A 24499-nucleotide genomic window follows, 5' to 3' on the forward strand; every position below is an offset into this window, starting at 1 on the left:
GCTTGTATACAAATAAAATAAAAATTCAAGTTTAAAATGTTCATCCATTAAGAAAAACACAAATGTATACATAACAATCACCAAGTTAATAGGAATATAGATTTGAATCGCATCAGTTTTTGAATCCCACACACAAGAATATACCAAAAAGGGATTTATCTTTTAACAATAATCAATTAATAAATTACCAGAAAAACAACAATGCGCTACGCAAATCATATGGAAAGAAAAAAGTCTTGACTAGATTTCAAGGTCAATAACAAAATATAAACAAAAAAAATTCACAAAAACATGAAAAATCCAGAATTTGAAACAGACAGAAAAAGAAATAGAACCTGATTGAAGCTTGACCAAAAAACAGATTGGGAAGGGGAATTAGGTGATGGGAGTGGCAATGTGAGATCGGGTAGGGGAAAAGGGATATGGTTAAAATTTTAGGTTAAAATAATTGAGTCGGGTTTAGACTAAAAAAATTTTATCCAAAGCTCGAATATTTTTAAAACGGGTTTTATTTTTAAGTTCAAACTCATTTTTTGATTTATAATTTATTCAAACATTTTCATATTTTGAGCAAATTTTCAAGTTGTTTTCATATATGTATGTATGCACTTTAGTCATGGTAACTTTACTATATGTGATCTTATGAAAAGCTTGCATATTTTTTGTAGTGATCAAATATTTGTGTGGCATTATTTTGTGTAGATGGATCGTAATCAAGATCAAAATACAATTGTCAGAGTCATGGCTTTAGTTTTAGCTTTTGGGGCTCTTTGGATTAAAAAATTAAAAATTAGGATGGAAATTGCTTCTCACCCTGGTGTGAATTGAGATTATGAAAGAGAAAATTATATTAATAGTATTTTATATAGTGGTGATCAACATTGTATTGATGTGATAAGGATAAGACCGATTGCCTTTTTTAATTTGTGTGATATTCTTAATAGGAATAATTTGTTACAATAAACTAAATCTGTGAATATTACGGAGCAAGTAGTTATATTTTTACATATAATTGGTCATAATGTAAGGTTTCGAGTGATTGGATCTACATATTATAGATCAACTGAAACAATTCACCATTACTTTAGGGTTGTATTGAGAGCTATTTTGAAATTGTATAAACTAGTTATTAGATTACTTGATGAGTCAACTCCTAGGGAAATCAGAAATAATCCAATGTTTTATCCTTATTTTAAAGATTGTATTGGAGCATTAGATGGAACTCATGTTTGTGCATCCGTTCCACTTAACATTCAAAGACGATTTCGTAGCCGTAAAGGGGGGACGACACAAAATGTATTGGTTACCATCACATTTGATTTGAAATTTTCCTATGTTCTAGCTGGTTGGAAAGGTAGTGCACATGATTCTCGTATTCTAAGTTATGTACTTTCACCCTCAAGAGGATTAAGAATTTCGGAAGGTAAGAATTAAATAGTTTTAGTAAGCTTATAATTTATTAGTAATATTATGTTTTGTAAAACTGTAGGTAAATATTATCTTGTTGATGCTGGATATGGCATCCGAAATTGATATATTACCCCCTATCATGGTGTCTGATATCATTTAAAAGAGTTTAGTGATCAGGGGTCTGAAAATGCAAAGGAACTCTTTAATATTCGTCATTCATCATTGCGAATCACCATTGAACGTGTTTTTAGGATTTTGAAGAAACGATTTCGTGTATTAGATGCTAAACCATTTTGGAATTTTCAAACTCAAGTAGATATAGTTTTGGCTTATTGTATCATTCATAATCATATAATAGGAGTTGATCTTAGTGATTTACTTAATCAAGGATGAGGAACCTTAGTCTGATTTGATAAGACCAACTTTTACGAAGCGAGAAGAAAGAGAAGAATCAAGAGAATGGTTTGCTAAGAGAGATGAAATTGCACAAACTATGTGGATTGATTATATGGCTAGAAATATTGGTAGGTTTAGGGCTTAGGGTTATTGTTTCTATGTTATGTATGTTTTAGTATTTAATTTTTTTTTGTTAATGTTAGTTGGATAATGATATTGAAATTTTAGTTTGTTGGATTTTGAAATTATTATGTCTTGAATTTGTTAGATATTGAATTTATTATGTTTTAAGCTTGTTGAATTTATTATGTTAGATATTAAATTTATTTGGTTGGATAATGATATTGAAATGATTGACAATGAAAATGATTAATGTAGAATGGGCAAGGGCAACAAAGAAGGGACCTCCAAGCAATTCAGGTGGACAAAACTGGTGGAACATCTTTTTCTTGAAATTCTAGCAGAGGAGGCCCAGAAAGGAAATAAGCCTTCTAACACTTTCAAAGCAGTTTCTATTAATCGAGTTGGCGTAGCTATTTCTGAAAGATTTCAAGTCTAATGCGATGCGAAGCATGTGGAAAACCATTTGAGGACTGTAAAAAACCAGTGGCGGATTATATGCATAATTCAGGGTGAAAGTGGTTTTGGATGGGCTGATAACATGAAAATGATCACATGTGATAAGCGACATATGATGCAGCAGTGATGGTAATATATGTATATATATGTTAAGTATATTTTAATTTTTTTTTACTTGTTATTCTAATTGTGTATAATGTCCAACAAGCACACAAGAAGTATGAACCATTTTTGAATAAAAGCATTGATCATTATGATGAAATGGCTTTGGTTGTTGGCAAAGATATAGCAATGAGAGTTTTGCGAACATTTCTTGACATAGATTTGGATGATGGTAACCAAGATTCAGGTGCCTCTGATCATGCGACAATGAAGAGACTGAAGAGGTAAGAACAAAAGTATCTTCATCTGGCACATCCAAACGTAAAAGAAAAAATGCTCAAGAAAATGTCTTTGATGAACAAATTAAATTTGTGGGTGAACAACTTGGCAAAATTGTTAATGCTTTGGCACAATTTACTGCGGATAAGACACCGCATCTTTACGAAGAAGTGATGTCGATGGAGGTAGAAGGATTTGACGATGACTTCCTGTGTTCTGTGTTTGATTATCTAGTGAGTCATGAATCTGAAGCCAAAGTTTTTTTTAGTTAAAAGTAAGAAGCATAGAAAAATTTGGCTTCAAAAATTTTCCCAAGGTTGAATATATTGATACTTTTAATGTGGTGTAATATTAGTTATGCACTTGGACAATGTTATTGTGATTATGTGGTGTACTACTAATTATGTATTTGGATAATATTATTAATTTCTAGTATTAATTGTAGTTTGGAAGCTAATTTATAATTATTCAATCCTTGTTTTTATTTTTTACAACACAATTACAAATAATTTATTTGACTTTGGTTGTTTTCAATTTATGACGGTTAATATTCTAGCTTAATAATTGAGTATTATTATATATTTAATTTGATTTATTTATTTATAAATAAATCATTGCAATATATGTAAAAATAATTTAAAATATAAATTTATTAATATATGTAAAAACAACTTTTTCAGAAAATATTTTCAGAAATCGCCAAACAACAAAAAATATTTTACATAGATTCATCCAAATACGAGAAAAGTAAATTATTTTCCGAAATTATTTTTCGGAAAAGATTTTCTTGGCAAACAAACGAAGTCTAAGATAAACAAAAGTGACTATTTTTATAGTTTACCCTTAAAAATTATTTTATTTAAATTTAAATGTTAAAATATAAAGTATATGTTTTAAATATTTATGATTGTTTTAAATAGTAAAATGGACCAAACTGAGAGTTTGAAGTTGTTTTAAATATTTATGATTATTTTTAAATAGTAAAATGGGCCAAACAGAAAGAGTTTGAAGTCTGAAGTGTGATGTGTGATGTTTTAAAATCAGGCCATAGGGCAGCCCAATTATGGAACCAGACGTGATGTAGGTGCCGAAAGAAAACCCGTTAAGGCATGATGCTGGCATTCCTTTTAATTGCCAGAACATGCTTTTCTTATTTGAAGAATGAAAGAAACGCGTGTTTTGTCTATGTTTTAATTTAGAATTTAATACAAGTTAGTTATTGACCTAAGCTATGCTGTTTTATACTTTATGTTGTTTTTAGGGTTTTATTATCTTCATTCATACCCCCCCAAAAAAAAACAAATTAATAAGAAACAAAACTCATGACTTTATTTTTGTTCAACTTTTTTAAATAATGAAATTTATCATCAAAAGAAAATGATGTTTTGTTAAATATTTAATACTAATTTTTTAATTTGATTGATTAATTAAATCAAATTTATTAACTCCTTAAGTTTATTATTTTAAATTTCATTACATAGTTTAATAGAAATTTTGAGATTTTGCATATTTTTATTTATGTATGAATTTTAATATTAATTTCATTTAAGTTTAAGTTTCATTAAATCTGGACATTTCTAGATTTATTCTAGTTTAGGTCCGGATTTCAGTTAGTAATTAATTTTATGCATTCTATGTATTTATATTTAAAGTTTTTAAACAAAATTCAAATATATTTTAATTATCAATTTATTTATGTATTTTAATAGTTTGATATGTATCTATACTTAAATCCCTAAATAGATTGGTGTTATGAGTTAATCGAATAACAACTCAATTGAAAAATAAATAAAAATATTTGTTATAAAATCTACCTCGTAAATTTTCAGATAAATTTTCATAAATGCAATTATACATAATTTTCACTTATTAAATTATTAGAATGCATTAAATATAATTATAATTATATTATTTTTCATAACATACATTAAAAGAATAAGCATATCTTGTTAAGGAGTAAAATAAACGCATTACTTAATATAAAATTATAAGAATAGTAAACCGTTGTTATTTATTAAAAACAAAGCTTAAAGGTATTATTATATCATATAATCATCATTTTAAATAATAATAAAAATCCATAAAATGCGCATGATTTGAGAAAGATAGGAAATCGTGGCCGTCATCACTTGCTCATCAATTATCATTAACGTTATTAATTAGACCCGACATTTCTTTTAACTCTTGGTTTAAGTTTAGCCCTTGTTTTCGGACAAGAGCCAAACTGGTTTTCCGTTTCATTCCCACTCTACGCGTGCCTATGCGCGTCCATTTCACTCATCAACGCCACCGTTTTGAATTCACTCGCGCGTGGGTTGGCGTTTCTCTTTCAGCGCGGTAGGTAGGTAAACTGGCATCCAGGTCACCTAACATCAGCACATCATTAATATGACGTAATAAATAAAAGAGATAACCAAAAATATCAACAGTATAATAATGATCGTTGATGGTTGACACATGTGCACGCAGAATTCCGTTGGACGGCGTGGACTGTCGAAAGACCAATTTCTCCAAATTGTAACGTCAACTCTTCTTGGTTTACTCGTAATAGAAAAGGACAGCCGAGGGTAATACCGAAAATTCGTGTCTGATACTTATGGCATGCGAAAATATGCGCTAGGATAGAAAAAGCGCCTAGTGGCGCACTTTACGGTGATATCCACAAGCGTAGTTTTATACGCTTCATATTTGTAATTCTTAATTTTGTTCAATATCAAAGTTTTAATGACGCGCTAACTAGTACGTGATTAATTAGCAATATCTTTTTAGACCTATCAAAGCCGATTCACCGGGTCCCGCATCTGATCAAACGCTTCCCCTTGGGCTATTATCTCAACGACAAGCACGCAGCGAGTACGGGTAATAATTTATTACACAAACAGATTTCTAGTATTATAATATGAAATGTCATAATGATTAATTTAACCCCTAATATTTATCTCTTTTCTCACTTTAGTTCTAATTCTTTTCTTTTAATCACTTTGGCCCTGTTTTTTCTTTCGGTAGAAAAACTGTTTGGAATATTAAGATTTTAACAACAATCACATTGTAACCTACTTAGTAATCTATGTGCACTTAATAAAAATTAAATAAGTACATAAAAATATCATAATCCTTTCTCTAAAAATATCTACCAAGAGAATGAGATATATAAAATGCCATATAGGTTACCAGGTATTAAAATTAAATAGTTCTATTTAAATTCTTTTATATAATTAAATAAATATTACATAGTTTTTTATTTTTAAAATGTATAAAAATTGGTCTAACTGTACAAATGCAAAAGGTATGAATTCATATCCATATATATTTAAAAGACATCAAATTATTTGACATAAATAAAAAAAATGTTCTGAAAATAAACACTTAAATTAAAGGATTAAATCCACCAAGAAGGCATAGTAGGGGGACTTTATGTGGAATTTGAACATTATCTTATAATAAGAGAAAAGAATGAGAAAAAAGAGGGTGGGGGGACGGAGTTCGCCGAGTCTTGAAGTATCATCGTGCATGCATTTTTTTTTTCTTGCTTAGTACCAAACTCTTTTCTCTTTCTTTCTCTCTCTTTGGTTTTTTTTTTTTTGCATGCACATGAGTTGTTTGCTATCTCTCACATCGCCGATTCAACTCTTCCCTCATCGGAACTCCTCGTTATTCTCTCTCTTTCTCGATTCTCTTCCATAATTTATTTTCAAACCTCGTCAGCTCAAAGTCTCATAGTCGTTAATTAGTACAAAAAAAAGTCGCCATCGTTTCTTTTCGCAACGATTTTCAACGCCCGGTGAAGCCGAAGCTCCTGATATTTTCTTCTCAAGGTAGTTTTTATTTCGGTTTTGTTTTCTTTTTAAATTGATTAGTCTCCTACTTTGACTGATTTTGAATCTGTTCTATTTTGCGTTGTAGCTGGCTGGGTGGATTTTCTTGAACAAAATCTTTATAGGGGATTTTCACTGTTTCCGATTTGATCTTCTTTTTCCCTCGTATTGTAAAAAAAAATATTTGTAGGGATTAAATTTGGAGCATGGCGTCAAAGAGTTGCATGAATGGACTATGCGGCGCTACAACGTCGATTGAGTGGAGAAAAGGCTGGGCTTTGCGATCTGGAGATTTCGCTAATCTCTGCGATAAGTGCGGGTAATTATGAAATTATAATCACTTAATCCTTCTTTTGTAAGCTCAGTAATTAGCCAAGCTCACTTTTCCTACTCTAAGACAGAACAATTGAAACTATTTTATTTACATTTGTTGTTTGTGAGTATTTAAATTTTTTTTTTTTGACGTGAATTGGAATATAATTTGGTTGAATTGATTCACTCATGGAAGCTAGAGAGTAATGGAACAGTTATTGAAACGATTAAATTTTTGTACTTATATCCATCCTCTTTTAACATTGCCGGAAATTTGATTATGTTTTGAATTATATAGAGTAGCTACATACAGGAGAAGAATCCAAAGAAGGCAGAAATTATGTCGAACTGATCCCAATTCCCATTGAAAGAACTCCAATTGTTTAAAAGCAATTCATTTATGATTTATATTTGGTCTAGGTCTGCATATGAACAGTCAATATTCTGCGACATATTCCACTCGAAGGATGCAGGGTGGAGGGAATGCAGTTCGTGTGGCAAGGTGTGTGACCCCAAGTGTTTAGTTTCTTGCCTTGTCATTGTCAATTTTCTCTTCGGTTTGTAATAGTGTTGTGCATAATCTCAATGTCTTGGCAATGGCAGCGTCTCCACTGTGGATGTATTGTTTCCAGGTGCTTGCTTGAGCTTCTCGATAGTGGAGGGGGCATTATCTGTATAAGCTGCGCTAAAAAATCAGGATTGAACCCTGTAAGATCAACTTATTTAACCTTTTATTGCTTGCTAAAAGATGTTGAAATTATGATTTTAGCATATTATCGTATTGTCTATAATAACTAGACACACCTTTTGATCTTGGTATAATTGTGCCTCTAAAACAATCTCATTTTGATCCTTCTCAAACTGATTTAGTTGTTATCCCAACCCTGTGATGCAACCTCTTCTTTAGTTTAGAATACTTTCAGACTTTTTTTTGCCTCCCTTTCCTGTATTCTTTTTCCTTCTTTAAAATAACTGTCTCCATATATGTTGCATATTATTATATTAGTTTTTTTTTTTTTGGAAGGGGGAGTCAAAGATTAAAAGGAAAAGGCTTATTCTTTCATTGCAGATTAAATTAGAGTTTAGAATGACATTTTCATTGGAAAGCCTCAGCATTTACTGATTCTCGATCTATCTAGCCTTGCCCTGCACGCACCGTGGTCTAGGATTTTTGTATTCTGTGGATAACTATTTATGATATGAGGAAAAGGGATGTTATTTGTTAAGATATTTTCCTTTTCATGTTAACATCTTTATTATATTAGTTCTATAATTTAGTTTATTTCAGTTTTTGGTACCATTGGTACTTTCTTGTACATGCTAGATTCGATATTTATGATGCTTTTAAAACAAATTTATACAGATGATTGAAGATGAAAAGCCTAATGGATTTGGTATAGTGAAGACTAATGCTGGTCAATTGCACTCAATCTCTGCAGACAACCAATTGATTAGCATTAGCAATGAAAACCTAAAGCTTATGCAGTTGAGCAACAATGCAGAAAGCATTGGACTGAGGCAATTGCTTCAGCTTCACAATGATGACTCAAGTAGGTCTTTTGTGCAAATGAAACAGGAGGAAGTTTTGCCTCCTGCAATAGACATTGGAAGCACATGCTTGTCAAATACTAATCAAGCATCTAACGGATCAGTTCAAGCTGGGAAACCTGCCATATGTAAAGCTAATATTTCTGAGACATTGCCGCAAACAAACTTAAGTATTTCTTTAGGCAGTTCATTAGGGAACCAAAATGTTTTTCCTGGTTCAGTTGTGGATGAAAAAGGTAAGATGTCTTCAGTCTTGCAACAGGCATCCAAATCTCTCCATCTTCTACCCAAGCCTCCAAAGCCAGTGCTAGCAGGTTTGGAGGTGAATGCAGGCATGGTACCCCAGATACGTGTTGCTAGGCCTCCAGTAGAGGGACGTGGACGGAATCAGTTGCTTCCTCGTTATTGGCCAAGGATTACAGACCAAGAATTACAGCAAATTTCTGGAGAGTATCCACCATTGTTTCATCATTGCTTTAATTTATTTTTATGTGCAAAACCATGCATTAACTGCTAGATTAAAATTTGCATCTATCTGTTAACTTGGTCGGTAAAATCCTTAACCCATGTAAATTTCCAGTTCAAATTCCACCATTGTTCCTCTGTTTGAAAAGGTTCTGAGTGCAAGTGATGCTGGACGGATTGGTCGCTTGGTTCTGCCAAAAGCATGTGCTGAAGTTAGTTCCTATTCTATCATCATTCCCTTGCAACTGATATTTATTTACTCTTTCTGTTTAAAAGCCTTGTTGCATCTCTGTTAAAAGAAGTATGAATTGCAGGCTTATTTCCCCCCTATATCTCAACCAGAGGGCCTTCCCCTAAGAATTCAAGATGTAAAGGGAAAAGAATGGGTGTTTCAGTTCAGATTCTGGCCTAATAACAACAGCAGGATGTATGTTTTAGAGGGTGTGACTCCTTGCATGCAGTCTATGCAGTTGCAAGCTGGAGATACCGGTACCATTCTAAACCTGATTATGGGACAATTCAATTTTTTTGGTTAGCTCTCATTGAGTAACATATCATGGTTCTCTAAACAGTAACATTTAGCCGCATGGATCCTGAAGGGAAGCTTGTTATGGGGTTTCGTAAAGCAACAAACAATGCTGCGGTGCAGGTAAAGTAGCAGTCACTTTCCATGTTAGCAAGCTTGATTATTTATTGATATGATCAAATAAACAGGAAACCCTACCATCTGCCATTCCTAATGGCACTCTTTCAAGTGAAAGTTTGTTTTCGGGTGTTTTTGAGAACCTGCCCATAATTAGTGGTTACTCTGGCCTTCTTCAGTCACTGAAGGGAAGCACTGATCCACACCTTAACGCGCTGTCCAAACATTTGAGTTCAACTGGTGGTGATATTAGCTGGAATAAATCTGGGAAGCACGAGGACAGGATAAGGGAGGGCTTATTACTGCCATCTATGTTAACTCCGGAGAGAAAAAGAACTCGGAATATTGGGTCCAAAAGCAAGAGGTTGCTGATTGACAGCCAGGATGCTTTGGAGCTGAAACTTACTTGGGAAGAGGCACAGGATTTGCTCCGTCCACCACCAAGTATCAAGCCTAGCGTTGTCACGATTGAGGATCATGATTTTGAAGAATATGACGTGAGTACATTTTCTGGAATATTTGGGGTATAACCATGCTTATATGTTTGGCTGTTCTGGTGCACTTAGCTCTTCCTATCAATTTAACTTTGAACCTCTGATGATTGTTCGAATACCAGTTTTCTGTCTTGGTGCCAATCATTTTGTGCATTGAAAACTTTTTGTATCTTTAAGAAAAACTGGTATTCGTTAAGCCCTGAGTATGACATAGTTGTCAGTTTTATTGGTAAATTTAGTTTATATTTAAAGAAACAAGGTTTTTATTGTTTTTTTATTGTTTGTTTGGGGGAGTGGGGGAGGGAGGCCTTGGTCAGGCATCATTAATGCACCTTTTTAGTGATCTTTTCAATCTCATTATGCCATTGAAATAAGATGGAGACATGTTTATGCGGAAATATTTATTGATATAGAATGTTCCTGAAAGAATTATATCCATCTAAATAGTAAAATTCACCTCAATTTCCGATAATTTTTATACATGTTTTTCATTCAGGAACCTCCAGTTTTTGGGAAGAGGAGCATCTTTGCTGTCCGTTCGACTGGGTGAGTGTATGCATTTATTTTTAGACCTTATTCTGAAGGTTAAAAGAATGAGAATTTAAAGACAACCCTTGTCCAGGAGGAAAATTAGTAGTTAAATCACTTTTACCATGAGTAACTCCAAACTTATAATTGGTGCTTTCCCCTGCATTTCCCTTTTTTGTTGTCTCTGTTTAGTTCCTTTATGCTCTGTTTCAGAACATGGATTTAAGAATTTGGATTTGGATTTCATTTATTATATAAATTGTAAAAATAAAATGCATATGTTCTGGACAATTAGTTGAGATTCAATATTATGTATGTTAGAAAAGTACAAAAACATGGATTTGTCAAATCCTAAAATATTTTAAGATTTTCAAATTCATTACTAAACAGGCATCTAACAAATATGTGGATTTGAGAAAGTATCATGAATGTGACATTTCTAAACAGTTTCCTACTCAATTTACAATATTTTTGAAATCGAAATCCAAATTCTAAAATCCTAGTTTACAAACGCGACCTTAGAAAATTTAGTAATATCAATTACATTGACATGAGAACATTATTTGAAGTTTACAGCTGAGGGCCACTGATGTAATAGCTACTGAATGTTGATAGGATGCGTTTCCATGTTCTTTTCTTTTTTCTTTTTTTAATCTTTTGGTTTTGTTTGTGACTGGTGAGGGAATGTTGTTAGAACCATCATTCTCTGTTAAATAAAGTTTATACTGATTGTATTCACGTGGAATTTATGTCAATATATAATCTGAAAACAACATTCAAATTCAAAAATCTTACATGCTTAAGATATGGCACAAGTTACTTAAGCCAAATGTCAATTCCACTGGAAATATTGGAAATATCAGCTCAGTTTCATTCAATAAAACAACTTGTTTTGTCTATTAGCAATTTGTGTCTGTTGCTGTGCTAGAAAGGATCTATCTCTTTCTCAAGTCTATGGTAGGGTAAATCTATCTAGTCTTGAACACTAATCTTGATCCTCAGGGGACAAGAGCAATGGGCTCAGTGTGATAGCTGTTCTAAATGGAGAAGGTTGCCTGTTGATGTTCTTCTTCCACCAAAATGGACATGTGCAGACAACAACTGGGACCAAAGCAGGTCAGCATTTTCTGAATCACATTTCTTGTGCGTTCCTACTTGTACCCTTAAAGAGTTCCAAAGGAAATCTTTTCATTTCCTCCCATTTTGTTCTCAGGTCATCATGTTCTGCACCAGAAGAACTCACCCCAAGGGAGCTAGAAAATCTTCTTAGATTAAATAGAGGTACATTCTCAGTATATATTCCTCTTCTAAAGAACAAAGGTGCTGTATTAGTATTGGCTTTCTTATCATGAAACGTTTCAATCTTTCTACATCCAATAGCCAAGCTTTTTCTCTCTTGGCTAAAGTAATCAGCTGTTTGGGTATCTGTGAGAAGTTCACCGTATTGAACAAGGGGCATGGGTGGGAAACAGATGGATATAATTGAATAGTACATAAAGAAATGATAGGGGTAAAAAGGGTGGAGCAGAGGAACTAGTGGGAAAGATCAAAGAATCAAGAGATGAAAACCAGAGAGAACAGGGAGAAAGAATAAGAAGTTAGAAATTGAGTTTTATTACTCCAATATAAATAATCCATGATACAATTTGTCAAAGAATAAAATAAAGTGAAATAAATTCATAATATCTAAAGATTGAATGAAAATTAGCTAACAGAAGTACATAAGTATAGTTACAAACCAAAAAACCCTAACAAGAATAGAATTCTAGTATATCCCATATGAGAAAGCCATATACTTCATCATAATCATTCATAATCATACAAAACCATCTTTCACCATAAATGCTTAAACTTCAAGGGCCATAATAATGTGCTATAATGTTAAAAGGTTGGTTCTGGAGTAAGTACATCATAGTTGGCTGTTGCTGTGCAGACATCAAGCCGTGTGGCTTTTTCGTGTGATGAGTTCTTGTGGTATTGTTTTGTATTCCTTGACCAAGTTGTTCTAGCCCAAATGGTTTTACCTATACTTATTCTGCTATCACACTATTTCTGGCTGCATCTTGTCACGGAATTTATTACAGATTTTTTTTGCATTTTTTAGTCAGCTTTACTGCTTTCCAGAGACCATTTGTGAATAATAGCTATTAAGCCATATTTTATATGCATAGATTTCAAAAAAAGGAGAATAGCGGCATTCACTAGGCCAACCCAGGAGCATGAATCATCATCTGGTTTGGATGCTTTGGCCAATGCTGCTATCCTTGGAGACAATGCAGATAATTCAGGCACAACGTCAGTGGCAACTACTACTAAACATCCAAGGCATCGTCCTGGTTGTTCTTGCATCGTATGCATCCAGCCTCCAAGTGGAAAGGGAAAACACAAGCCGACATGCACATGCGTTGTGTGCATGACAGTTAAACGTCGTTTTAAAACCCTCACAATGCGCAAGAAGAAGCGTCAATCGGAGCGTGAAGCAGAGATTGCTCAGAGGAATCAGCAAGCATGGGGTCCCAGTGAAGAAGCTGAGGTAGACAGCAGCTCTAAGCATGTATCATCATTGCACCTCAATCCTTTTGAGAATGAAGCAAGGTCGGCTAACGAGTTAGAATCCAAGAGCCAGAGCTCCACCAAGTTGGTTGAAGCTAACAAGGGACAGATAGACTTGAACTGTGATCCTGACCGTGAGGATGATTCCCAATTAGGTCCCAACCGCACGAGCATGACAAGTCTTGTTCGAGTGGCAAGCCTTCCATTGGAGACGTACCTGAAGGAGAATGGTCTTACAAGCTTGGTATATGAACAGCAAGGAAATTCAGCGTCAAATGCTCCACCACAGAGCATGAGTGGGACTGTGGAGGGTGAGACACAAGAAAATAGCAGTTTCCCTTCTGCCACCGAAGAGCCTGAGAGTAAGGATGAAGAAAATGGTGAAACTGGATCCGACAGAGTCGATGACAACAATGACAAGGATCCTTAATGAGACACTCTTTCTGTTTGTTTTGCCTTAAAATTCTTTTTAACCCCCTTTGGTTTGGTGTTCTTTTCCCTTTAGAAATCCGTAAGGCGTTTGGCATTCAGGTTTTCAATCCCCATATATTTATGCATTACAACAAAATTACTATGATATATAGTGAGAGAGAAGGGTTTACTTGTACGCGTGTAAAAACACAAAACAGTTATATATATATATATATATTCATCATTTTAACGAATTGATAGTTGTAAGCTCATTGTGCTTTATGAAACTGACTTGAATGTAGTTAAGTGCAGATGATGCAAAAAAATTCATCGGAACTCGCATTCTGTATAGTAGACTGATATGAATGATTATGAACATATACATAACACTATATATTAGAGGGTCAGGCTTGCACTCTTATCTACAACAACAGCATCCTCCCCGTTTCCACATCTAGAAGGATCAAGACAGTGGAAGAACCACATTTATTATCTTCTCTATGTTGTGTTGAAAAAAAAAAGGGACAAAAAAAATGAACAAATGCATATATATAAACAATCAATATCCTTCTACGCTAGCCCTCCTAAGGGTTGCTGATGATGATCTTCTACTTTCTTGCCTCTCAGACTCCTCTAACGAGAGTGTCGAGGAACATGCTCGTGGTGGAAGTGCCAATGGCAGATTAGGTGGTCTTGTAGGAGAAACAGACATCCGGGCTCTTGATGGTGGAGACGGTGAGAAATTTGACCTGGGTGCAGGAGTAATGATGCCGTTGAGACTCGGTGACCTTGACATCTGTTTTCCAGCAATTGCTGCTGGATCTTGCAGAGGAAACCGACAAGAGTATTTCAGGTCTTGGATGATTTTGAGATGCTCAACGATGGTTCTCATGGTTGGCCTCTCTGATGGGTCCATCTGGAGACACCTTTGTGCAATGTCAGCCACAGTACGGGCAGCTTTCATAGGAAAGCGACCTTTGAGCTGAGGATCCATGATAAGTGACAATCTACAATCGTCGGCTAGGAATGGCCGGCTCCACTTCACTAGGTTCCTCTCTTCCTTGGGATGACGGTTGTCAAGGTTCTTCCGGCCAGTGAGTAATTCAAGTAGAATGATCCCAAAACTCCAAACATTGCTCTTTGGAGTTAGTCGCCCTCTCTCCAGAGTCTCTACGGATATATTTGCCACAGCCTGTGTAGAGAGAGAATAAGTTCCCAACAACCCAAAGAGGAAAATTTATGTAGAGAGTTACAATGAAAATCTAGACAACTTAGTGCACCACAGTTTGTGGTTTAAAGCAACAATAATTATAGATCAAATACTTAAAGATCAATTACATGGCAAAGTAACTTACAACTGAATTACTGGAGATCTCTTCTGTCTCTGGGATATGACCAACGCACCCATATCCTGAGAGCTTTGCACTGAAATCCTTGTCGATCTGTATGTTGGCAGTCGAAAATTCATTGTACATTGCCTGCATATAATAGAACCTTTTAAGTATTTATGCATTTATAAAACCAGAATAGTACTTAGAAAGTAAAAGCAAATTCCCAAAAGTTACTGATTGACATAAACTAATGTAGCAAGAACGGGAATTGACCCATAATATCCAGAGAGGGCTAATCAATAAGAGACCTTATTTCAAACAGAATAGTCATCTCCGTTAAACATGATCAAAGCTCAATCCAAACATGCAAATGACACAGGTCATTCAGTTTTATCATCTGAAAATATAGACGCACATAGAAATTTGAACCATACCTGAAATGGTCCTTCCTCATGCAAGAAAGTCAGACCCTGTGCAGAACATAAAGCAATTTTCATGCGAGTATTCCAATCAAGTGGCGGTCCATCCGATCTCCCATATAAAAGCCGGTCTAAGCTTCCATGAAATAACCTCTCATAGACCAACATTCGTTGTTCTGAATTATCACGTGCATGGTATCCAAGCAATTTACAGAGATTTGGATGTTGCAATGATGCAAGAGTGTTTACTTCATTTATAAATTCCCTTAAACCCTACAGGAAAAGAAATAAAGCAGTGAGACTCTATAAAGCGATACCTTCAAACATTTCCAATATTAAGGGAAAGGCAACAACAAAATAGCTTACCATTTAAGGATCACAAAAATCATGCGAAAAAAATTTCATTCGTATAAATTTTGTACCTGAGTGGATGGGTGAAGGCGAGTAACAGTAGCTTCAAACTTCTTTGTACTTGATGTGTCATCTCCGAAGGATGCCTTGTACATAACAGAAGATAGACCCTCAGATGTGCATCGATCGGAAGAGAAATGATGGCAAGCAGCTGCAATTTCTTCATAGGCGAAGTTACGTAGTGTTCCAGAGGGAGGCAGGGGTAATGGTCCCGAAGCAAAAAGAGGGCCACTAACATTCCCTGCTTTAAAACTTCCCATTGTCTTCAGTGCAGTACTGTGGGGAGATGGAAGTGGAAGAGGCTGTGGACTTGATGACTTCTGTTCCTTGACTAAACCAACACGACTCTTCGACTCTTCTTGTTCTTCAAATTCAACTGACGCAAGCTCATCTTGCTCGGCAGCATCAAGACTTGATGGAGCAGATAATGCACGTGTCCTATAGCAGCTTGCCTTGTTATTAGATTGAATTGGTTTTACTCTGGTTATAAAACTTGGGGGTGCAGATTGCAGTGATCGGGTCTGAATTTGGGGCTCAGGCAGCATGGTAGGAATATGCTCTTTATGAGCAATGTGTTTTACAAAAACTGACTGCTTGGGCTTTTTCTTGTTGCTTCTCAAAACTGTAAAACACCCCATCTTATATACAAACAACCTAAATCGTATTTCGGACTTTTATGTTTCTGCAAGAGGACAAAGAAGAAAGCACACAAATCAACAGAAGCTTTGAATCGGCTAGAACATAAATAATGCAAAAATCTACTCATCGCAACATAGGAACAAGGTGCAAAAAGGACAAAAGAGGACCGGGGTATCATTTTTGTCTTGTAATATCAGATAAACAATCCATACCACCAACAATATTAATTATCTCAAATCTTCATTGCCTAAACTACAATATTCCAGCCATTGGACGTCTCATTATGATGAAACGAAGGACTGCATATATTGAATAAAAGTTGCATAAAGTGGTTAAGATAAAATCATATGTAAGAAAACATGTTCAAACAGATATCTACACAAAGATCGCATTGTAATTTACATCAATTCCTTCCCCCAAACAAAAACCCCTTCCCTTATCTTCAATTTAGTAATCGCAAAGATTATATGGCAGATGAATAAAAGCCCACCTAGCAAAACCTAGCTCAAACAAAAGTGTCCGGTGCCCAGAGTTCAAATCTTTTATAAACAATTACAACAAACGTCAACATGGGTCAAGAGATCAAATTCCATAAACTCTAAAATAATTCAGTGAATATGCTGACGAGCCGGTTATAACTTTCAAGTGCATATTTAGTAATAAATTATCACCATGGATGCATAAAAAGAGAGGGGAAAAAAAAAAGAAACACCAAACACATGCACAATGCAAACTAGAGATTTGCAGGGGAAGTTCATTTTCTTTTAACAAAAAGAAAAAAGTCATTTGTTCAGCAAACCATTTCATGGTCCAAATCAGCATAGACACAATTATGCAAACATAATTTAAAAAAAAAAAAAGAAGAAAATTCGTCAACCAGCATCTGGGTTTACAAAATTCAACCACAGATCCAAAATAATCCAAAACCGAAAATAGGAAAAAAAAACCATAAATTGCACATCCACTAATCCACTATTAAGAATATTCTTATCTGCATGACTAATATAAAAGAATTGAAATAATTCTAGCGAAAACACAACTTTCAAACAAAACACACCCAGAAATCATTAACGAAATTTCAATGGTTTTCAGCAGAAAAAAAATTAAAAAAGGGTGAGAATCAAACCTATGAAAGCAGGTCATGCAAAGGTGAAAGAGAGTAGGAAAACAGAGAAAGCTGAAAACCCAGAATCCCTTGTTTGGTTAGTTTGAGGAGAACAACTTTGCAAGTCAAAGAAAGGTAATGGAGAGAAAAGTTGTTCACTGTGATAGAGGTTTTGAGAGGAAAAAAAAAAGTAGGCAAAAGATGAGTAGAATATTATTATTATTATTAGGAAGAAGAAATTCTTTTTTTTTTTTAAATTGAATAGAGAGAAAAAGACAGCAGCAATGGTCAAACCAACCAAAACCCGGATGTTAATTAACAGTTAATATTTTATTTTAAAATTTCTTTCAACAAGAAATACACGCCTTCTCAATTTTTGTACTTTGACACTTTTATCCTTCTCTTTACCACAAAATTTCCAAGCATATTTGTTGTGGGATTCTCATTCGTTTGACCATTGAAAAAAGAAGTGTTTTGAGAATGAAAGCGAAAGTAAATAAGATTATGTTAGTTAGGTAAGGGAGGGAAAATGTAGAAAGAACGGTGGGTAAAAGGGTAAAATGAAGAGTGCAGCAGCTAGATTTTCAACGAAGGAGCCCATCGATTGATGTGACTGGACAGTCAAAGTTTAGAAAATTAGTTCCTTTTTATATTGATAAAAAAAAGAGGGGTGTGGTCAAAGTGACCTTTCAAGATAGGCATTTAACTATCAACTGTGACCGTCCGATTCATTGTGGGTTTCAAAGATCTTTTCTTTTGAATACAAATAAAGGCTATGTGGGACCCTACCACTTTGTCCTTTGCTTTGCCTAACCTGGTGGCTGCACACGCGCCCCAAAACAAAATCCTGCTGGGTCGAACCTGGGCCCGCTTTCACTGCTACTCTTGGATTTTTTTAACATTAGCCCAATTTGGCTTCCGGTTGGATCCATGCCTCATCCTCTTCTCCCAAGCTATAAATTTCACAATTATTATTTAAAAAACTATTTATTAGTAAGTTTGTGTTTTAGTCATTTAACTTTAAAAAGTTACAGAATGGTCATTGAATTATTCAAAGTTCTCATTTAAGTTTGTTTGGACTGTCTGCACCAATTGAAAGCTCTTTTTCTTCTCTTTTTTTTTCTACAATTTAGTTTTTTTTTATGAAACAACTTTAAATGGCACGAATATACAAATCAAAATCCAAACAGCTTTCTTCTCCGATTTTTGACATTGATTGTCAGATCAACTTGCACTTGTCAATGAGTACTAACTAATCTATCATACTAATTGTCAAATCTTCACTTAAAGTTCACTAGTCAGATTTAAAAAAAAAAAAACCTTAACAACTCAATGACTTAAATAAAAACTTTTGGATAGCTCACTGACCATTTTGTAACTTTTTAAAGTTTGTGACCAAAAACGTAAAGTAACTAATAGTTTTGCGATCTTGGGTGTAGTTTATCCTAGGTTAAATGCTCAAATTGTGGGTCAAACTTTTGTTCCAATAAGAACCGAACCTTTTCAAATGTGCTTGAATGAGGGTAAACTTTTAAAAATGGTCAAATAAATACCAAACCTTTTCAAAAGTGTTCAAATAAAGGCTTTAAAACAGTTTATATTTTTTCATATTTTGTATTTTCTTTTATTTTATTTTTGAGTAATATATAATTCAGTTGTCATGTGTTCCATTTTAAACACATTAGCATCCATCTAATTTTTCCCACAAACTAAGGTTTAGTGCGTAAAAAACCTTTATTTGAGTATTTTCATAGAGATTTAGCCTTTATATGACCATTTTAAAATATTTGACCTTTATATGAGTAACCCTAAAAAGTTATGCCTTAATTTGAGCATTTAGCAAAAAAAATTAATAATAGTGTATATAATTATATTTATTTTAAAATTTGTTTTATATGTATATAATATACACAACACCACATTTGCCCAACAATACTCAAATTAGATTGTGAGTGTGGAATGAATATATGTTTGATATGAGATACATTTAAAATCTTCTTAAAATTTGAAAATTTATTAGAAGATTACATTTTCATACCAATGTCCAAAGAAGGCATAAATATCATATATGGTAGTTGAAACACCAAAAAGATCAGAACCTAATTGTCATTCAGTACCTATGGCAACATAGAGTGTGATGCATATGCGGTTGGGTCACAGAGAGAAACAATGCTGCAACTCTCTCCTGTGGTTTCAATGGTTTGGCAGTTCGCTTGATTTTGTTGAAATGAGATTGTGATGGCGTTTGCATGTGTTTGGTGTGCGGGGAGAAAGCCAAGGAATTTCATCTGTATTTTTAAAATGTTTAATATGGCACTTAAACTATCAATATATATTTTATTATGGTACATGTACTTTAAAAATGTTCTATATGGAACCAGAACTATGAATATGTGTTTTACTATGATATTTAGAGCTAAAATTGTTAGTGAATTATCAAATTAATTAATGAAAATTGGACACGTAAATTTTTTCCAAACCATAAGTACATTTGAGTAATATAAGATTACACAACAAACTAAATAAAACATAAAAATCAAATAATTAAACATATGGTTAATAAAAGAAGTAAATATTAAACTTACCTAAGGAAAAACATCATCTTCTCCATTTAAGTTATGTGCCATATTTATAGTTTATGTGCTATATTGGACATTTTCAAAGTACATATATCATAATAAAATATGTCGAAACTTTTTTTTTAAATAGACTTATATTTTGAAAACAAAAATGGGGTCGCCACCAATCATTTTTATGAAGTGTGATAGAATCACCTTGTAATTCGATCATTTTAATCAAATGTTTGATTTACTAAAACAACTATTTTTTGTCTACAAAAATTTAGATAATGGGTTCGGGAGTCGTTTATGCACGAGAAAGGATTAGCACTCTCGTGACGCCCAAAATTAGTACCTAGTTGATTACTTGATGTCTTAGTGTCGAGAATTGAAAATTTGAAGAGAATTTAAAACACAATCCCTTTTTGTATTAGGATATTACCTAATTAAAGTAATTTTCACAAAAAGGACTTATTTCAAATTAATTGAGAAAAAAAGGATCATGTCCCGTAAGTTAGGACACAATGTCTTAAATCCTCGAAAACGAGAACAAACGCCAAAACCTTATTTTATTTATTTATTTATTTTAAAGTAGATATTCGATTATCTCGGTTTTAGAAAGAAGCCATATTCCGTAACTTAAGAACACGACTTTTCTAATTCCAAAATAATGAATATTACCTGATTCTTGAACATTTTATATGTTATACAAAACGAAGATAACCTTTTTTTTAAAAAATGATATGTATATTTATTTTACAAAATGAATAAATATGTTGTGATATAATATATGAAATGATGATGGTAATGCAACTACAATAATAATGAGAATACCAATTTTATAATAATAATAACATCAATTTTATAATAATATCGATTTTATAATAATGGTACTAATCACAGCGTAGTTATTATTATATTAATAATATAAGTAAGTAAAATGATAATAACAAGGATAAAATAGAATAACATGTATAAATAAATAATATAGTAGTTTGGTAAAATAAAATAAAATGGCTACTATAATAATGTAATCATAATAACAAAATAGATAAGATTATTTAAAATAAAAATAAATGGAATAAAAAGACAAGACATGAAAGCATTAAAAATAAAAGAAATAATAAAATAAAAATAAAAATAATGAAGTAATAATGACAATATGACAAAATGTACAAAATGAACAATACGAATTTTAAAATAAAAGAGCAAGGCAATAATAAATAAATAAATAAATAACAGTAAAAATTAATGAAAAGTTGAAAATAAATAAATAAATAAGTTGATAGATGAATAAAAGAATAAAAGGATATAATTGTAACTTAAATGAAATTAAAAGGGTAAATCTGGATAAAATAAATAGTAAGGGGCTAAACTGTAAATAAATAAATGAATAAATAAATAGAGGAAAACAAAATTAAGGATCAAAATAAAATGCGCGAAAATAACTAGGGACCAAACGAAAAATTATCCCAAAACCTGAGACACATGTCATCCCCTAAGCAGGTCCATATTGATCCAAGGACTAAATTATGAACAATTTAAAGTTACAGAGAAGAAATAAAATAATTAAAAAAGAAAAAGGACTAAATTGAAAAAAGCCGTAAAAGCAGAAATGTTAAAGGTGCAAATGAAGAAAATAAAAAAAAATAAAAGACTACTTTTACTTTCTTTTATGAAATATTGTTTTTATATTTCTTTTCCCTGTTGTTTTTTTTAATCTGATTATTATAAATAAATAAATAAATAAAAGAAAGTTTTTCATACAATCTATTCTATGGCTTTTATAGCCATTTACAATATTATTTTCCTATTTTTTCTACTGTTCTTATACTTGTTGTTGATTGTTTTTTCTTCTTTTTCTTGCAGGGGTTGTTGGCGCAATTGATAGTGGCAGAGGTTAGGGTGTGGCGCTGACGTGGGAGGAGCGACAGCGCGCAAGGTAGGGTTAGGATTTCTATACACTATTTAAGTTTTGAGTTTGTTGGGCCATTAAATTTTTATTTTGGGCTATTTGGACCACACGTAATTTTAAGTCTAATATTTATAAAGGACTTTAGACTGTTTATTAGACTTTTATTTATTAATTTTATTTATTTATTGGTATTCAATTTTTGTTTGAGCCTGAACTTAATTGACTCATTATAAAATACATATTAAATATTTTCAAAGTAGAAGTATGAGACAAAAGCCATTTTTATGAAATTATCAAAACGAGGGAAGTAGAATTAAAGGTTTAATTGTGGCATATTGTTGCAATGTATTTAGAACCGAATGGTAGATTCCCAAATTCAATAATATAAAATAATAATGATTTGGAGAAGCCCAAGTATTATTATGGCCATGACTGAAAAATAAAGAAAACCCTAACTTATGTTTCTTTTCCATTGAGTTTCTCCCTTGCTGTGGCCTCTCATTTTTCTTTTTAATTTTCACTCAGGGTTAAGGGAGTGTAAAGACTGAATTAATCTCCAACTTTCTCATTCACTGCTGCTCCACCACTCCAACAAAGATAGCGGAGACAACAGTAGTTTTCTTTATTTTTGGCCCCATATAACGATTTACGCCTCAATTTTTTATTTAAATCTGATCTGGTTTTAAAAATCATTATTAGAATTTATCTGCTCTTTAGGCTTATGAAATTAGATTAAAATTTTAATTAAATATAATATTTATGTCACCAATGTACACTTATTTCATTTTTGAATAAAATTTGAATTATTATAACAAAACTATTCCAATTTTGAAAACATGACGCTCCAAACTATTTCATACATGACTTCAGTTTTAATAGATATTTGTTGTGGAAGTTGGGATTCATACCAAACCATGTTAATTTTTTTTTAGCCTCAATCAATATTTCATCTATCATCAATATGATGTTATAATGATTATCATCATCTAAAATTTTAAAATGTATAAAATATCTAAAAATTTTAAATAATATATTTTCCAAAGTTATATATATTTTATAATTCCTCTTTTATTTATTTTCTAAAATTTTAATGTATTCTTTGAATTTTTTAGTTGTACTTTTTTTATATTTTTATTATTTTTAAAGTGTTTAAACTTTATATATAAATTTCAGATATTAATGTCATTGTGACATCATGTTACTATATGTCAAATAATCATTAGGCCATATAAAAAGTTAATGCTGGTTGATCTAGATACCCATTTTTGTAACAAGTACTTAATTTAACTAAAATAAATCAGATTATTGAATTTAAACTCAAGTATAAAATATTAAATATATACAAATTAAAACTTATCATGTTAACATGAAAAATAAATAAAAATATGATATTTCACATACTAAAAAAATGAAAATTTTATTGCTAAATTGTATGGCGGTTACAAATATGCATAGCACAAATACAACATAAACAAACAAACTATAAACTAATTGAATCATTGTAAAAATTACACGAAATATGAAACAAACTAAAAAACAACACACACACAAAGGTTTACGAATCCCCGCAGAACAAATGATAAGAAAGTAAATATTTGTTTATAATACTCTAAATAAATAAGAAAATACAATATCAACGTGACAAAATTATCATAAACATTTTAATATTTTATTTGGATAGTTAAAATTAATAAAAAAAAGTGTTAAAACCTTTATCCGTTTCATGTTCTGATCAAACGAAAGTATTTATCTTTTTTTATTTCATGTGTTGTTGGAACATGATGATGTTTTTGTTCTTACTTTGGTTAAAAAATTTTGTTGATATTTTTGATCTGTCGATTATCTGGATGTATATGAAATTTCATTTCTTTCATTATCTCATTAGTCGGATAAATGATTGATCATAAGTTAATTTATTGGATAAAGATTGTTGCTTTTATCATTGTCGGTTGTTTTAGCTAGATTTATTATGTTCCTTTTCTCTTGTTGATGGCACTATTTATAGGTGGCACATTCTCTTGGTGAAAGATGCAATTTTTGTGCTGCAAAATTGAATTAATGCTTTTCAGCTTACTTTTTGTAATCTAAGTTTAACTTGTTTTTTGTGTGATTGGTTCGTGATATGTACATGTGCTGAGTGAAGAGTAGTATTGGGAGTGTGATAGGTTGTAATTTAGTACAATAGTGGGGCTGCATGTATCCTGCTTGTAAGGGGAGATTGGACTTTTAACTAATAAGGACTTTTGGTTGAACTATCGAATAATATTACATTTTGAATAAAGCTTTGTAGACGTAAGATCTTTATGACAAAGCTTGATTTTGCATTCTTTTCTTTGCTACTATCGTGTTTCAGATCACATTCTCTTTTGTTTTATTCCTTGATGCAACAACGTTTAGGATGATCTGCTCTTCTATCATTATATATTAATTTTTTTTTTAAAAAAAAGGAAAAAACAAATAATTTTAACATTTTTGACTAAACAGTGAAAAGAAAATGAAAAGATTCATTATAATGAAATTTTACAATTACAATCTTTGCATAAAACAATTTATATAAAAAAAGAAATCTTAAAAATTCTTTGTACT

The 24499-nt window shown here is 32.4% G+C and overlaps 2 protein-coding genes across 5 annotated transcripts; one reads left to right on the forward strand and one right to left on the reverse strand.

The window, feature by feature from the left end:
- The first annotated feature begins 6156 nt into the window (after positions 1 to 6156).
- Positions 6157 to 14211, forward strand: LOC108489153 (B3 domain-containing transcription repressor VAL2-like). Of its 4 annotated transcripts, none has more exons than XM_017793465.2 (13): positions 6157 to 6581; positions 6670 to 6900; positions 7314 to 7395; positions 7497 to 7601; positions 8257 to 8891; positions 9022 to 9118; positions 9221 to 9395; positions 9479 to 9555; positions 9621 to 10046; positions 10540 to 10589; positions 11574 to 11687; positions 11785 to 11852; positions 12743 to 14211. In XM_017793465.2, exons 2-13 carry the CDS (start codon positions 6788 to 6790, stop codon positions 13552 to 13554), a joined length of 2754 nt encoding a protein of 917 aa, XP_017648954.1. In that variant the 5' UTR covers positions 6157 to 6581; positions 6670 to 6787; the 3' UTR covers positions 13555 to 14211. The 4 variants fall into 4 exon arrangements, with proteins under 4 accessions (XP_017648954.1, XP_017648956.1, XP_017648955.1 ...); XM_017793467.2 differs by having other exon boundaries at positions 9729 to 10046; XM_017793466.2 differs by having other exon boundaries at positions 6772 to 6900.
- LOC108489154 (probable serine/threonine-protein kinase PBL1) lies at positions 13862 to 17753 on the reverse strand. The gene is made up of 5 exons (XM_017793468.2): positions 17462 to 17753; positions 15708 to 16378; positions 15301 to 15558; positions 14891 to 15013; positions 13862 to 14727 (listed from the first exon to the last, which is right to left on the reverse strand). The coding sequence occupies exons 2-5, from the start codon at positions 16332 to 16334 to the stop codon at positions 14095 to 14097; spliced, it is 1641 nt and encodes a 546-aa protein (XP_017648957.1). The 5' UTR covers positions 16335 to 16378; positions 17462 to 17753; the 3' UTR covers positions 13862 to 14094.
- Positions 17754 to 24499: the final 6746 nt, after the last annotated feature.

The sequence above is a fragment of the Gossypium arboreum genome, chromosome 10 (assembly GCF_025698485.1).
Source record: "Gossypium arboreum isolate Shixiya-1 chromosome 10, ASM2569848v2, whole genome shotgun sequence".
Taxonomy (NCBI): domain Eukaryota; kingdom Viridiplantae; phylum Streptophyta; class Magnoliopsida; order Malvales; family Malvaceae; genus Gossypium; species Gossypium arboreum.

What these genes read in the sequence shown, in the direction of transcription:
- LOC108489153 (XM_017793465.2), top strand. Translation starts at nt 6,788, where the DNA reads ATGGCGTCAAAGAGTTGCATGAATGGACTATGCGGCGCTACAACGTCG. An exon ending in ATGATTTTGAAGAATATGAC is followed by an intron (nt 10,047 to 10,539) that starts GTGAGTACATTT and finishes TTTTTCATTCAG; the next exon opens with GAACCTCCAGTTTTTGGGAA. An exon ending in TTTGCTGTCCGTTCGACTGG is followed by an intron (nt 10,590 to 11,573) that starts GTGAGTGTATGC and finishes CTTGATCCTCAG; the next exon opens with GGGACAAGAGCAATGGGCTC.
- LOC108489154 (XM_017793468.2), bottom strand. Translation starts at nt 16,334, where the DNA reads ATGGGGTGTTTTACAGTTTTGAGAAGCAACAAGAAAAAGCCCAAGCAG. An exon ending in GCCTTCACCCATCCACTCAG is followed by an intron (nt 15,559 to 15,707) that starts GTACAAAATTTA and finishes CTTTTCCTGTAG; the next exon opens with GGTTTAAGGGAATTTATAAA. An exon ending in AGATCTCCAGTAATTCAGTT is followed by an intron (nt 14,728 to 14,890) that starts GTAAGTTACTTT and finishes CTCTCTACACAG; the next exon opens with GCTGTGGCAAATATATCCGT.